This window comes from Mchenga conophoros, linkage group LG19 (genome assembly GCF_057382185.1).
Source record: "Mchenga conophoros isolate Kocher_MC1m ecotype Shallow Benthic linkage group LG19, M_conophoros_male_GT1.1, whole genome shotgun sequence".
NCBI classification, from domain to species: domain Eukaryota; kingdom Metazoa; phylum Chordata; class Actinopteri; order Cichliformes; family Cichlidae; genus Mchenga; species Mchenga conophoros.
In genome coordinates this window covers 9,521,926-9,537,392 of record NC_140544.1, presented here as the reverse complement: position 1 = coordinate 9,537,392, position 15,467 = coordinate 9,521,926, and the positions used below count along the sequence as shown (strand labels likewise).

Sequence of the window (15,467 nt, the reverse complement as noted above, 5' to 3'; positions counted from 1 at the left end):
TGAAGGGGAAGGAGGCGAGGAGGAGAAGGGAAGTGGTGATGAAGGCTGTGATAAAGAGAGCAGCCCTCTCGCTGCCTCTCTCTCCTAATTAGCTCGCCGGCTGTGATGAATGGCGCAGCACTTAGGATCCAATCGGCGAGCCGACCTTGTCATGCGTGTTGATGGGGTGGGGTGACTCTGCGCCCCACCCCCTCCCAGCACATACTCTTACCTATTGTACCTCCTCCTGTGGAAGCAGATGCTGATATCTGGGCATGTGTGCACTCGTGTTCTCGGCCTTAATGACCCCCCCCCCCACACCCCACACACACACACACACACGCACACACACCTGAGCTCATATGGTCACTTTCACTCTGCAGTGTTAAAGTCACAGCAGGATCAGCTCAGGGTGACTCATGCAGTGTTTCAGTGTCTCTGCTGCAGGATGGAAAACATCCACAAGCGTCTTCTGGAGATGAGCTGATTTAACCTTTGACCTTTAAGGTCTTTGTCATGTCACATGAATTCAGAGGTGCAGTCATGAGTCGTCCTGCTGCTCAGCAACGCAGGTGGAGTCATGTTTAGGTATTTGACCTCCTGTCATCTTCACCAGGCTGACACTGAAACAATCTAAATGGCACTTTTAGAGGGAACAAGCACGTTTGGTGAACTGTGCCTTTAAAACAAAGTCTCCAACAGTCTCTGAGTACAAAAGGTCATCGAATCCTCTCGAGCCGCCCGGTCCTTCCAGAACCTTCTTGAAGTTCTTTGTTCTGAGCTGCATTATATTCTGTCTGATGTCGGTTCTCCTCCCTCAGCTTCCTCTCCCTGTTTTGTGCAACAGTTATTCTGACTTATTTCTGACGCCTCATGTCTCGTCACCCCTGCAGAGCAGTAAGAACTGGCGCGCCGCGGTGGATCTGACGGCCCGGATGCTGACGGCTCACGGTCAGGGATACGGCAAGGCCGGCCAGCCGACCTCCCACACCACCGACTCGCTGCAGGTAAGACGCCTCACTGGTTCCCGATGGCATGAATCCCGTGTTCGCTGACATCAGTCGAGTCTGCGTCAGTCTGAGATACTTTTGTTGTTTGCTTTGTCCTCATCTCATACGTTTTACTGCCATATTTTCCCCGTGTGTTTGTGGAGCTCCATCCAGAAGATGGATGGCTGCGCGAGCTCATTAAGAGGCCACCCTCGTGCTCGGCTCTGTGAATTAATTAGCCGTGTCGCTGCCTCATGCCACATATCACAGTTAGTTTTATGTTCTTAAACATCCGGCTCACTTTAGTGCAGGAGTTGGAGTCCTCGTGTTCCAGGGGTTTCTCACATGTTGTGTTGCATGGATGTGCACATGTTAGAAACATGGCAGCAACTGTTTTTCTGTTCATAGATCTGTGTGATGTCGCAAAGAGGGAATAGTCCCGCCCACCCTTATGTTTAAACCTCCTATCTGGTTGTTCAGTGATGACGTGACGAATCCTACTTCCGGGCCTAAAGTAGTCTGCGTTTAATATGGCTTTTGTGTTGTTAACATGTTTAATGTTATGTATTTTCTTCTATTTGATCTCAAAAAGCTCCTAAAACAGTCAGTGATCACTGTTGACCTCCCTCGGCTTTTATTACCACTAATCATTTATTTAAGCTCAGTTTTTAAAACCTTAGGATGTAACTACAGCCCAGCCCATGCAGCAGTATATGAATGACTAACCTCGTATTGTGGATGGATTATCTCAGTTGTTCTCCTGGCTGAAGTTTGGTCCTTTTACAGCATCCTGCCATGCGATTACATTTGTTCCTGACCACCGAGAACACTCACGTTAACTTTTATCGAGTGGAAAAAAGGTTAGCTTGTTTATATTATGCTAACATAGCTGTGTCGCTAGCGGTCACGTAGCACATCATTATATACCAGCTAGCCCAACTTCAGTAACCCTACAAACGTCACTGCTGTTTAGTTTTCTGTCTTCATTTATGTTGGAAGTGATAACAGAGCTTTGTTTCCAAAACCCCGCAGTCAGGACATGCTATATTGTATTTAGATAGAAGCTAGCGAGCTAACTCCCTGCTAACTTCTAACTCCGTTAAATGTCATAAATTCCGTTTTCATGGATGCCTGGATGTTAAACTCAATTGTTACACCTGGTAGAGCAGAACGCTGATCATTTTATTAAAGATGAAAGACTTTAGACAGTTTTTCAACTCTCAGTAATGCCATAGTGATTGTTTGATATATGGACCTGCAGCGGAGTTTAGACCCAGACACGGCTAGTGACGTCAGACTGAACAACCGGATAGCCAGTCGTCTTCAAAGGGGCGGGGCTACAATGACTTCTTTGACCTGTTGGCCTGCGCTAAGGCTTATTTTGAACTGTGAATCATGCAAAGCTCCTCAAGTTGAGTGGACAGCAGTCCTGTTTAAATGTGCTGCAGGTTCTAATAAAACACACGTGACCATCAACGCTGACAAAAGGTTCAGACGCTTTTCACGCGTTTGAGGGTTTTTTCATTTCCAAAATATGTAATACAGGTCACGCTGAAATGGTCCGACACAGAATTAGAGCCACAGGGAGAGAGCACACTGTGGGAGAACTGTCTTTTTAAAACAACGTTTTTAAGACTCCCTGAATAAAAATGGCCACAAAGGTCACAGTCTTCATCCCGAGGCCGCCGGTCCTTCCCGAAGTCTTCTTGAAGTTCTGAACAGTTGACCTCGTGCCACCGTCCTAACTCCAGCACGCCGCCTCAGCCGGGTCGAGAGGGAGCAGCGTGTCTGCAGGGGTTACACATGCCGCTCGCGACCTTCTGGATCTTTCCGTGGCGAGGCGGTCCATCTTCCAGCTCGAGCGGCTCAGGGTGCAGCATGAGCCCTGGCTTCTGTCCAGCAGCTGAGAGAATCCAGTGCCCTCCAGATGTGGAACAGCAGCCTCCACTCAGACTGCAGCCTGAGGTGGAAGCACTGATGTGTTGATGAAGTAAAATGCTGCATGTATTCATACATTCAAAAGGTTCTTGGTGAGCCTTTCACAATAAAAGCCCTCAACATACACATTGTGACAGCTGTGCAGAGGAAACTGTGGATAATCATAGAGGACATTATGTCTTAGTCGTGCCTGTAGTTTAACTCAGGAGTGTGGGTTTCATCTGCACAGCAGGACAGCTGAATGTCACAGTGTGGGTCTCTGTGTAATGTAGTTTACCAACTCACACAGTGTGTGTGTGTGTGTGTGTGTTGCAGCTCTGGTTTGTGCGGCTTGCTCTGCTCACCAAGCTGGGCCTTTTCCAAAATGCCGAGCTGGAGTTTGAACCCTTCGGCAACCTGGATCAGCCGGACCTCTACTACGAGTACTACCCCACTGTGTACCCAGGCAGGAAAGGTATGGACACACACACACAGCGTTGTATCCCGATGTTCCTCGTGGTGTTTTCTGGGTCATACAAGAAGAATAAATCTGACTAGACTTAAATATTTATTTAAAAAAGTCTGTAATCACACCGTCATGGAGTAAACACAGCTCCAACTTTCACACGTATGAAACTGGGTCGAGAAATGACGTCCGCAGCCCATCGCACAGACGTCGTTACCGCCTTTACGTGACAGCAGCCAACCAGGTGAGTCTGCGGTGACGCTCGCATTATTTCCGCTGCTGCTATTGATCATAGATCAGAGGCTCGAGCAGAGCCCGCTGCGTGTTGCGTATTCTGTCCGTGAGCTGCTCGCTGAGGCCTCTGAAGGCTGAACGGCAGTGTTCATGACGGCGCTGAGAGGCTGCTCTGCGAGCGTTGAATGCGTTATTAGGCTGCTGGCTGCTCTACGACAGAATTTAGCATTTTACCCACATTTTTTTTTTTTTTTTTTTGTAGGAATGCACCAGCGTATCCACCACTGTCCTATTAAATATTCAGAGGAAAGTTGGTGCCAGGAGCTTGATATCAGCCTGTATCATCGAGAAGCTCCAACAACTCCACTTGTCTCCAGCAGCTCTTTGGTTTTGTTTTTCCTCTTTTTACACTGCATGAATTGCTCTCTAATGTATTCCCATTACTTTGGATCTGCTTCGCCCCTCGGGCTACCGCAGTGTGAAGGCAGCACACATCACACAGACACACACACACCCTTACATAAAAAACACTTGAAGCTACACTGCACAGCTCTCTGAAGAGCACCGATTGACTTTCCATTGCTCAATATTAAACGCTTTGTGCCCTGCTAAGGTGCTCTCAGACAAACTGGCATGAGTTGTGTTGCCTGGCATCACAAGTCGAACAATTCTCCGCTTGCATCGACTATCTATTACCCGTGATCGTGCTCTTTGAAGGCCTTCAGAGACGCCCGGTCTGCGCAGCAGCGAGCGAGCGCTCGGGGAAGGAGCAGAGGTCCTCCGTTGGGTACGGGCGTGAAAAGCTGAGTCCAGTTTGGGCTGAGAGACATCGGAACCTGCACACAGTTACTGCAGCTGGTTCAGAAGGAGAGGTCCCACCTGACCCGCTCACAGTCAGCTGTTTGTGCTTTTTGTTATATTCATACTATGAATATTTTCAGACTAGCAGACCTCCAAGTGTGCAGGGCCCGGTTCAAATTTGGTGCTTTTTCAATTGTGTTATTTTTCCCCTCCCAGCGTTGGAGCTTTGAGAGACACAGTGAGACATTTAGCAGTCTAAAGGCGAACTCTGTGTTCTGATAATTCACTGAAGAAAAACGTCAAACTTCTGGCTTAAATTTTCATGGCTCGTATCGCCGTGCGGGACACAGAACACGTAGCAGTATTGCGCTTTTCAAAATAAAAGCATTAGGATTCCAGAGACATTGTTTCTTCTGAAGGCTTTTATTGTGATAGGATGTTTCTATCCTGTTTGTCTTCAGTTCTCGGGTCGTTGTCCTCAGCACCTTCAGCTGTCTTGCCTCGATGTTAGTTCCTACCTGCTCCTGCTCACCAGTACATGTCAACTCCACAGTGTTGGCACCTTGGCTGCTGCCATGTTGTGTTTTTGTTTCCAGAAGTGACCATATTTGGAAAGAGGCCGTATTATTGGTCAGATTAAAAAGGCTCTGACAGCACAAACACAGCCCAGAGGTTCAGCAAGCAGCTACAGACACCTTTGTTGCCATTCACCTACAAGTCAAAGAGGCCACGCCCCCTAATGATGTCTACTATCCTGACCAATCAGGCTGTTTATTTTAACATGGGCATCTCTGGGGACTGACTCACTGCTGCCTCTGCTGGATGTTAGAGGAACTGCAGGCTCTGGTTTAATCCTCATGCTCATATTTCCTTCATTATGAAGGATGCTGCTATTACTAATGAAAGTAAAAGCCATAAATTAAATCTGCTGAAAATGACTGACACCCCGGGAGACGAAGAATAATGAATCGCAGAGTCGTCGAGGTCCCGTCACCGTGACGATAAAACCCTATAACGCAGGGCGGGGGCAGAGCAGAGAGAGTGTCGAGTTGGAGCAGATAGACGAGGAGAGATGGAAGGTGAGATAGAGACGGGCAGCGATGGACCAGACTTTCACATCTGATGGCTGATATCAAAGAGGCGCTGATCAAAGCCCGTGGACTCACCTGAATATAGGCTCTTCCTCAGGGGCGCGTGTGTGTGTCTGTGTGTGTGTGTCTGTGTGTGTGATGTCGAGGCAGAGAGATGAGTGATGGAGCTGAGCAGCGCACAGAGAGAGCGAGATGAGAGGGTTTAATAAGCAGCCATACGTAGCTCGGTGCCATCTGTAGGTTCCTGCCTCCAGGGCTGTGTGCAGTCTGTGTGTGGGTGGATGGCTTTATATTCTCATCCTTCTCCCGCTCTCCTTCCTGCTCTGTCCTCATCCCACCTTGTTTCTTATTCCCTCTCTCCATCCTGTCCAGGCTCCATGGTGCCGTTTTCCATGCGGCTGCTGCACGCCGAGCTCCCACAGTACCTGGCTAAGCCCCAGGAGGCCCTGGACCGCCTGCACCACCTCAAAACCGTCTGCCTCACCGTTAGTGCTAACGCACGCACACACACACACACACACACACACACACACACACACACACACACACACACACTGTAGTATTCACACAATAAAAGCACACACCCACGCAGAAGCACATTAGCTGTACAAATCCTGAAGCCCACCTGTGTAAACACACAGGTATGGCAGGATTTTGGAGTTCTTGAATATGCAGATTGTAACACACAGAAGTGCTGGCACTCAACCAGATCTCACACACTCACACAGACACACACTCACACAGACACAGACACACACAGGCACACACAGACGCACAGACCATCCTGAAGTTTTAGCCCCTCCCCCCTGCTTCCTGTTCCTCACAGATTCTGGAGAACCTGGAGACGGGCTCAGCCGAGGACGGCAGCATGATCACCTTAATGCAGGAGAACAGACAAGGTAAGCTCACTGTGAGCTGGCCGCAGTCCCAGAATGCATCACACTGTGGGAGGAGAGTGAGGTCACGGGCCCCCACCGGTAACACACACACACACACACACACACACACACACACACACACACACACACACACACACACCTGGTGCAGGACTGCAGCATAGCTCAGCCTCTCAAACACACCGATGCGGCGCTCTGTAGGTGTTTCTGCCTGCGCTGAATACCAAACGGCTTCTTTCCCGGCCGCGTGGATCCATACCGATCACTCCCGACCAATCCACTCACACCTGCTCCGCCACGCCAGGGAGACGGGTGGAAACCCACGCCTGACTTAATGTGCACTCTGGTGTGTGTGTGTGGCTGTTTCAGGAAGTTTTCCAGTCTGAGCATGAGCAGTGGCGTTCGCCACGGCGTGTTTTTAAAAGCAGTCGCGTCCTCTGTCTCTCCTCTCCCCGCCCACGCCAACAGTCAATAACACCGGGCCTCGCCTTCGCACATGAGACCCCTGCTGAGTGATTAGCTCTTCTCCCCAACACACACACGCACACATACACACACACACACACCATGAATAGTAATAGGCACATGAGCTCTTCCACTCTGTGCCGCAGTGTGTTTGTCTTAAAATAAACCCCGCTGTATTGGGGGGGGGGGGGGGGGGGGGGGGTTATAGGGATGCCAACCCCCCCCCCCCCCCAAAAAAAAACCCTCTTCTTCTTCTCTCCCTGTTTGCAGCGTCTCTAAAGCTGTGGAGGTCTCGCCTCAGCCGGGTCATGTACTCAATGGCCAACTGCCTGCTGCTGATGAAGGTAGGTGCGTGTGCGCGTGTGCGTTTGTGCCAGAGATCTCTGATGCCAGCCTGCTGGAGGATTCACAGTGAAATCCCCTCAGACTGACCACTAATTGGATTCTTGGTCAGTGAGTGAGCGAGCGTGGGTGAGAGAGGTGGGGTAGAGACACAGTGCCATCTAGTGGTCGCAGCTCAGATTACACCACCCTGTTCAGATTACATTAGCTTAAATTTAAACACGCAGAGTTCCGACTCTGAATGAATAAAGATTTGATTTTATTCACGTTTAAGCTCCAACCAGGTCATGTGACATTCAGAGCCGGACATCAGCGTCATGAAGGCTTTGTTAACGAGGGCGCGGCGTTCATCAAGTTTAAGCCTTTAACGCTTATATCTGTTTATCTGACACTATTTTTGTGTATGTTCACGTCTTTCTGTATACAGTCGTCTTCTGCTGTGGGACACGCCGCGGCGAGTCATCTTCGTCACAGCTGTTCTCAGCACGCTGTCTCCGCCATGTTTGACAGTGTGATCTTGCAGACTGCTGTGTATCGATTTCAAACTTAATCCGTCTCCAGTTTTAAACTTTTGGTGATTTAGAAACGTGCTCATGAGCAGCACGCCGCCTCCGCAGGTCGTTTCCAGCACACGCCCTCCCCTCTCTGACCCCTCTGTTGCCCGCTCAGCGCTCCAGTCGCCACGTGAGCGATGTGGAGGTGGACGGAGGGTCACTCCGCCTGCTATTACTCCATATGTTTGATTAATGCTCTCTCTCTCCACACCTAAGCTCTGCTCTTTCTTTACCCTGCTCGCCCTCCACCTGTCTCCGCCACCCACCACTCCCCTACGTCACTCTGTGTCCTCTCTGTTCTGTCTGTCCTCAGGACTACGTTCTGGCTGTGGACACCTATCACTCAATCATCCAGTACCAACCCCAGCAGAGAGCACAGCTGCTCAGCGGCATCGGACGCATCTTCCTACAGGTCTGCACGTCTGTACTCCACCCTGCTACACCACCCTCTGTTACTCCAACCATTTAAAGGGGACATGTCACACATAAAGGTTCATTTACATCAGTGAGCTCAACAGCTGCAACTGTGAAGCTGGAGTTAAGAAGTTTTATAAAAACACACAGACACACACTCACACACACACACTCACTCACAGACACACTCACAGACACACACACACTCACTCACAGACACACTCACACTCACAGACACACACACACTCACTCACAGACACACTCACACTCACAGACACACACACACTCACAGACACACACACACACACACACACACTCACAGACACACTCACAGAGACTCACACACTCACTCACAGACACAGACACACTCACAGACACACACTCACAGACACACTCACAGAGACTCACACACACACTCACTCACAGACACACTCACACACACTCACAGACACACTCACACACACTCACTCACAGACACACTCACAGAGACTCACACACACACTCACTCACAGAGACTCACACACACACTCACTCACAGACACACTCACACACACTCACAGACACACTCACTCACTCACTCACAAACACACACTCACAGACACACTCACACACTCACAGACACACTCACACACTCACTCACTCACAGACACACACACACACTCTCACTCACTCACAGACACACACACACACAGGTCGGGGCTAACATGCTGTTCCTCTCGCACAGATCGGAGACGTTAAAACTGCAGAGCGATACTTCCAGGACGTGGAGAAGTGCGGCCCGGTGAAAGGCAGCCAGCAGGCTCTCGCCACATGCGTGTTAATGAACAGGTACCTGCATGCGTGTGTGTGTCTGTGTTTCATTTAGCGCCTCGTGCAGCGTGTGAACTTCATGCCTCAGCGGCGTGCGATTTCGAGGAGGTCGAACGTCTGTGCCGACCCGACTCCCTCGCACGCCGATGCTCGCCTCGCAGACCTGCAGAGCTGCTGTAAACTAGAGCGGTCTCGTACTTCCTGTGATCGTCTGCGTCCGTTTATTTATTTGGCAAATGACAAACTGAAGTCACATCACTTCCCCCGGGTTCGAGCATGCACACAGTCAGTATCTATAATTTGGCATCTTAATCAATATTAATCATATCGTGGTTCCTATTTTTCAGCTTTTTCACTTCTATCTTAGCATTGAAATATCATTTTGATCAATGGATGATTAATGAAAGGCCTTTTGTAATGTCTGTAGCGCCCCCTGGGGGTTGTTGCTGTTTAATCAGGCTGTGATGAGGCTGGTTGCTCTGAGAATAAATGTGATTGGTCCTGAACAGAGCCCCTCCCCTTTTTTATTTTCTTAATGATTTTCACTTTGGTGTCAAAACTTGTTGCAAGTTTCATTTTTTGAGGTGTTGAAAGAGTTTTGAAAAGCAGTGATTTTGTGGCAGCGGTTGGTTTAGTTGCTGCTGAGCTCGTCTGTGTTCAGGGATTCACCTGAACGCAGGTAAACCCGTTTAAACCTGTTTGAACGCTCGACGCAGGTTGGAAGGGTTTGAAATGTGTTTCCTGCTTTCAGGGCTTTCGTCCACCTCAGTCAGAACAACTACGCCGAAGCACACGCCTCCTTCATCGAAGTGCTAATGATCGACCCAAAGAACCCCGTGGTAGGTACCGCCGCCATCCTCCAAACGGTCCCCAGAGCAGTGCACAGAGTGGGTCAGGCCGCCTCTGTGGGCTCAAACTGTGCTCGTGAATATTTTGTACTTGTAAATCAAAGTTGAGAACTGAGTTTTGTAACCTTGTAACCCAAAATATCCGAATATTTTATGTTTGTGCATCTGTAGATGAGAGTGTGTGTTTAAAAAAAATATTTACACGAGTTACAAATTGTTTTATTAAAGTCTGCTGACAGGAAAAAAGCAAAACACTGCGTGTGAAACTCCCTGCTTCTGTGTGAGTTTCAGCTTACACTACGAATTCTTCCTTTCAGCTGATTGGTCAATGTCATGTCAATTACAGATGTAACAATCCAATCAGAGAACAGATGGGTTTGGCTGTTGGTGGGGTACTTTATTGACCAATCAGCTGAAAGGAAGAATTCGTAGTGTAAGCTGAAACTCACACAGAAGCAGGGAGTTTCACACGCAGTGTTTTGCTTTTTTCCTGTCAGCAGACTTTAATAAAACAATTTGTAACTCGTGTAAATATTTTTTTTAAACACACACTCTCATCTACAGATGCACAAACATAAAATATTCGGATATTTTGGGTTACGAGGTTACAAAATATTTATGAGCACAATTTGAGCCCATATTCCTCCACAGTGACGTCATCACATACACTGACTGCAGTCATTACAGTGGTGAGGTTACTTTTGCACACAGGCAGGCCGCTGTGGATCACTTTGTTTCTACGTCATCGTTTCAAACTGCACTTTGTCTTTACTCGGGTCACCTGAGACTTTAATATGTGTAATATTGAAGTTTGATGATCAGTGTGGCAGATATGTCACGTGTCACAAACATCGTCAGTGACGATGATGATGAAGATCAGTAATAAAATCACAGTAAAATGTCATTTTTTTGAGCTGCACTCATGTCCTTGTATCATAACCATCACTCTGTATTATTAGCTTATGATAAAGTGTCACCAGCAGAGGGCGCCAAACAACCACAGCCAAGCTGGTGACTGAGCAGGTTCCTGTAGGAACTAGTTTCTTCATACTGGCTGCATCCTGCAGCCGTATCACTCCTCAGGAGGAAGTGTGTGTCTACTCTGGCTCATGTGACAGGAAGGAAACATTAAATGTGTCGGCCACTAGAAACAAAATAGTTTTGTGCTGCTCAGAGCAGCCAGTCAGAAGACTTAAAGTGGGAGGAGCTAAAGTGTCTTGTCTCAGACTGTTACACCGGTGCGTGCACAGTTAAACCCTCCTCTTCCTCCGTGTGTTCGCAGGCCAACAACAACGCGGCGGTGTGCCTGCTCTACCTGGGCCGCCTGAAGGAGTCGCTGGGCCAGCTGGAGGGCCTGGTGCAGCAGGACCCGGCGCAGTACCTGCACGAGAGCGTCCTCTTCAACCTGACCACCATGTACGAGCTGGAGTCATCCCGCAGCACGCAGAAGAAGCAGGCGCTGCTGGAGGCTGTCGCCTGCCGGGAGGGCGACAGCTTCAACACGCAGTGCCTCAAGCTGGTCTGAGAGGAGGAGCAGCTTAGTTTGACCTCCCAGACACAAAACAGCGAGTTTTATTGTCACGAAACAGATGAAGGGCACCCAATCATCATCATCCTCACAATAACCCACAGGAGCAAAGCCTGCAGCAGCGTCCTCCAGCGCAGCACAACCGCAACCCGAAAATCGTGTCCTCATGCCCTCCCTCTGACTGCTGAATCACACCAGAGCCAGTCTGCGTCTCCAGGTTCAACACACAGCTGTTCAAAAACAACAGATCTGAGCTGCAGGAAGGAAGCTCGCTGGTTTCCATTTGTAGTCCATTTAACTGGACTACAAACTGGCCAACCATGTTTGAGTCGAGGGTTAAAGAGGGAACAAATTTACTGAAGCACAGACAGCAGAGACCCGCTCTTTTATTAGTCGGGGCAGGAAGAATTTTCAAAATAAAAGCCCCAGTGCAGAGCAAAGTCCAGGATAAAAGCCCACATCGGTGTTTCCCTGGTCAGACGGCAGGACGGCTTCATGTTTCACACATTTTAACTTAAACTGGGTCCAGTTTAATTCAGCTTTATCCCAGCTCGCCTTTTAATTTGTAGTAAAGTCTAAGCCCACTTTGTGTTTTGGGAGGAACAGACGGGATGCTGGAGGCGGGATGTCAGAGACTCCGGCGGGCATTATCCTGATTATCTGCAGACCGGACAGCTTCAGTGACTCGCCCCGCTCGTGTTCAACATATCAGCAGCAGGGTTTCCTTTGAGTTCACCAGGAATTATTATATTTAAGTGATTTGTGTTTACTTTCTGTGCTGATCATATTTATGTAAATGAAATAAAATGTGGTTTTAAGTGAAAGCGCAGCTCACTGTGTGTGTTTGATGTGGGAAAAAATGACAAACAGCAGCTTCATATTTATCCTTTAATCCAGAGACAGGAAGGCACTAACGAGCTGGATCCTGAATAATCACGAGAACCTTTAAAGAAGAGTTAAAGTCCTGATGAAGGAAGCTGTGCTACAACATTCAAACCACCCAGGACCTCTGTGTGGAGGGGCGGAGCCTCCAGGCTCACCGGGCAGGAGTTTTGCACGTCTTATCCAGGCGTCGGGCAGCAGTCTAAGAGTCACCTGACCTCTGCAGTCTCTCTCACGGCCAGCAGGGCAACGCTGCCCTCACGCCATGACCTGCTGATGGTCTCGTCCTGAGTCGTGAAGCACTCATGGTGATGTCATGTTCTGGTCTTAATGTTATGGCTGATTGTTCCTCACAGTAAAAACTACAATTTCTGTCTAAGAAGTAGAAACTGAAATTAAAATCTTCATGCTACATCGTCGTCCACATCATCGTTCTCTGCTCTGATTGGACAGCCTTTTTCTGCAGTGGGAATGGCGTCCGCGGCACTCTCAGGATCCCTGCATTGACGCCACGTATCGCTGACGGATCTCGAAGTTGTCAGCGGGGCGGTTGTAAGCCTTCCACACCGGCTCGCCCACAAACAGCCGCATGGCCTTCGTGTAGTTCTGCAGAAACAAACAGATCAGACAGTCAGGATTCAAACCAGCAACCAAATACGCACTGTACAGGCGCAAGGCGTGTTTTCGTACCATCTCGTCCAGCGTGAAGCGGTGGTAGATACCCGCCGGCAGCGTGATCAGGTCCCCTTTTCTCATGGCAATCCGGATCCACCGGTCCTCCTTGTCCCTGACATCAAAGTAGGCCTGGCCGTCCAGGATGTAGCGGATCTCGTCGTCCAGGTGGAGGTGCTCCTCGAAGAACATCTTCAGCTGCAGGAGAAACAGGAAACCTCTCACTCACTTCAAATAGAGCTCACATTCCAGTTTCAGCACCGCCGACGCTCGAGTGACCCGGGAATCTTTAACACCAGGATTAAATCTGGAGCGTCTCTGCGATACACGAGTCTGACTTGGTGCAACGATGGAGGCGGGAGGAGCCCTCAGCCTGCCTCCATCAGTGCACAGCTGGACTCAGAGGTGCTTCAGACTCCTCTGCATGCGATCATGCGCTGCCACAGTGAAGTCTGAGATGAAGAAGCTCAGAGGACTTTTCCCTCCCTGCAGTGAAAAACCTAAAAAAGGAAGTGTGGTGCTTTTCAAATTAAAAGCTCCGCAGACACAAACACGTGCTGGTACTTGCAGCTTTCAGAGCGCGTGGGTTACCTTCTCCTCGTAGTTGGGCAGAGTGTCCTTGTGGATCGTGATGATGTCCATGTAGGAGTAACCCCGGTCCTTACGGATCTGCTGCAGCTCCGGGTCGCTTTCATAGATGTCGGCGTTCAGCTGCAGGAAACAGGAAGCAGTCAAACCCTTACCTGATGTGTTTAGTGTAGCAGAAAAAGTAAAAAGCACATCAGTGGTTCCCGTATCAGTTACCATGACGATACACCCCAGCAGTGAGTGGACGCCCTTCTTGGTCAGAGTTACATGGATAAGGTGCGTCACAGTGCAGGTATCTGGACTTCACGTGCTCAGCACGTGACCTGTAACACCTGCTCTGTGTGCAGAAAACATGGGTGCTTGAGAGCAGCTTCAGCTCAGTGACCAACACTGATACCTGCTGTGTCTCAGCTGAACCCTCAGCACATAGTTTTACCTGCTTCAAACCCAAGAACTCTGAGCTGTTCGGGTCCAGCTGGGGATCAAGGGTCTGCACAAACTCCCACCCAGGAACCGCTGACCTTTAACCCGAAAACCTGCACACGTGAGCGGCCTTCTGCGGACTCACCTGCCAGTAAAACACTCCGAGCTCCTTCAGCTGCTCCAGGCTCACCGGCTGGTGCGGCTCCAGCCTGTGCGGCCTCCTCTGGTCCTCCTCGGACCCGTCCATGTACCAGGCCTCCAGACCCATGACGAAACACTTCACAGCTGGACCCGCGCGCTGTCAGACTTTCTTACTGCTGCACGGCTGTTTCGCGTGACTCCGGCAGCACTTCCGGTGTGCTGCTTTCATGTACCTGGAATGTAGCAGGAAAAATGACGACTGAGAGGTCTGCAGATCTGTGACTGATCATCAACATTCCAGCAGACACCAGCTCCCGTAAAAACATGACAGATTGGAGGGAAAACAAGTTACAGACAAAGAACAGTGAAAAACATTTAATGTTTCAAAACATTATAAATATATGACACCCAGTCTCACAAAGAATGACCCCTGAATGACCAGAGATGATGAGAGAAAACAGGAAAGGCAGACAGGAACACTGCCTCTGACATTTCCATTCAGCTGTATTTGTTCTATCATATTGGACTTTAATATATTTTTAACGTATTTTAAAGAAATTTTTACATTTAAAAATCGAATTTGAGTGACAATTTCTTTCATCGCTCAAATTAGAATGAAACGTTTTGTTTAATAGATAATTTAACAATAATAAATTAAAATATTATCTCACACAGGCATAATTTCATAGCGTCAAATAATTTATAGACCCTTTTTTTTTATCTGACTTAACAACAGAATTTAAAAGCTCATTTATTTTACATAAATCTGGGTCAAGTGTTTCTAGTGCGCAGGCGCAGTTGGTTTACCATAGCAACAGGAGGAGCCATCAGTTGCTGACATGGTGAATGTTTGTAGGTTCTTTTTGGGGGGCTCTTTGTGTTTTTTTAAGTTATTGTTATTTGTATTCCTTTGTTTATTAGCAAAGGAGAGAAAGATGGAGTCTCTTCTTCGACCCGCTGGAAACAGCGCTACGGCGGCTAACAGGCTAACTTTAACGAGTTCTTAGCTTGTTTGATTCGGCAACATTCGAGCGTTCGCGGGTTTAAACTTTTCCATGGTAACGGCGACCTGCACCAATCAAAGACGTCGCTTTAGTGTGTGATTGTGGGTAGAGCAGTTCTTATCCAGGAAATCGTGGGGGGAAAAGCGTTTTTGTCCAAAATAAATGAAATAACGGTTGATGAGGAGAGTTGTGGTTTCCATAGGAACAGATGGCACTGTTTCACAGGGTCGTAGTCAGGCTGCTTTCCATGTTTACAGCACTGTGGCTCAAAATCCCCTCCCTGTGGAGAATATGAGCGCCATGTGTACAGGATCAACAGCACAAACCACAAATATAAAACATACAATGAATTCATGTTGTTGTTGATTTAAAGATGGCTTTTATTCAGAGTTATTAACATGAACCAAAGCAGAGTGTAAACCC

The 15,467-nt window shown here is 48.6% G+C and overlaps 2 protein-coding genes across 3 annotated transcripts in view; one reads left to right on the top strand and one right to left on the bottom strand.

The window, feature by feature from the left end:
- The window catches only part of trappc12 (trafficking protein particle complex subunit 12), a 32,480-nt gene extending 20,322 nt beyond the window's left edge, over window positions 1–12,158 (top strand). For both annotated transcript variants that reach the window (XM_085256411.1, XM_085256412.1), the window contains exons 4-12: window positions 873–986; window positions 3,222–3,360; window positions 5,850–5,962; window positions 6,304–6,376; window positions 7,109–7,182; window positions 8,048–8,146; window positions 8,873–8,976; window positions 9,710–9,797; window positions 11,089–12,158. In XM_085256411.1, the coding sequence (XP_085112537.1) occupies window positions 873–986; window positions 3,222–3,360; window positions 5,850–5,962; window positions 6,304–6,376; window positions 7,109–7,182; window positions 8,048–8,146; window positions 8,873–8,976; window positions 9,710–9,797; window positions 11,089–11,331 (1,047 nt within the window). In that variant the 3' untranslated portion in view covers window positions 11,332–12,158. The remainder of the gene's footprint in view (window positions 1–872; window positions 987–3,221; window positions 3,361–5,849; window positions 5,963–6,303; window positions 6,377–7,108; window positions 7,183–8,047; window positions 8,147–8,872; window positions 8,977–9,709; window positions 9,798–11,088) is intronic.
- A 56-nt stretch (window positions 12,159–12,214) lies between these two features.
- Window positions 12,215–15,218, bottom strand: adi1 (acireductone dioxygenase 1). The gene is made up of 5 exons (XM_085256420.1): window positions 14,848–15,218; window positions 14,045–14,273; window positions 13,480–13,599; window positions 12,907–13,086; window positions 12,215–12,822 (listed from the first exon to the last, which is right to left on the bottom strand). Exons 2-5 carry the CDS (start codon window positions 14,165–14,167, stop codon window positions 12,706–12,708), a joined length of 540 nt encoding a protein of 179 aa, XP_085112546.1. The 5' UTR covers window positions 14,168–14,273; window positions 14,848–15,218; the 3' UTR covers window positions 12,215–12,705.
- Window positions 15,219–15,467: the final 249 nt, after the last annotated feature.

Coding starts and splice junctions, on each gene's coding strand:
- adi1 (XM_085256420.1), bottom strand. CDS start 14,167: ATGGGTCTGGAGGCCTGGTACATGGACGGGTCCGAGGAGGACCAGAGG. Junction 13,600..14,044: donor TCGGAGTGTTTTACTGGCAG/GTGAGTCCGCAG, acceptor TGTTTCCTGCAG/CTGAACGCCGACATCTATGA. Junction 12,823..12,906: donor GCTTCACGCTGGACGAGATG/GTACGAAAACAC, acceptor TTGTTTCTGCAG/AACTACACGAAGGCCATGCG.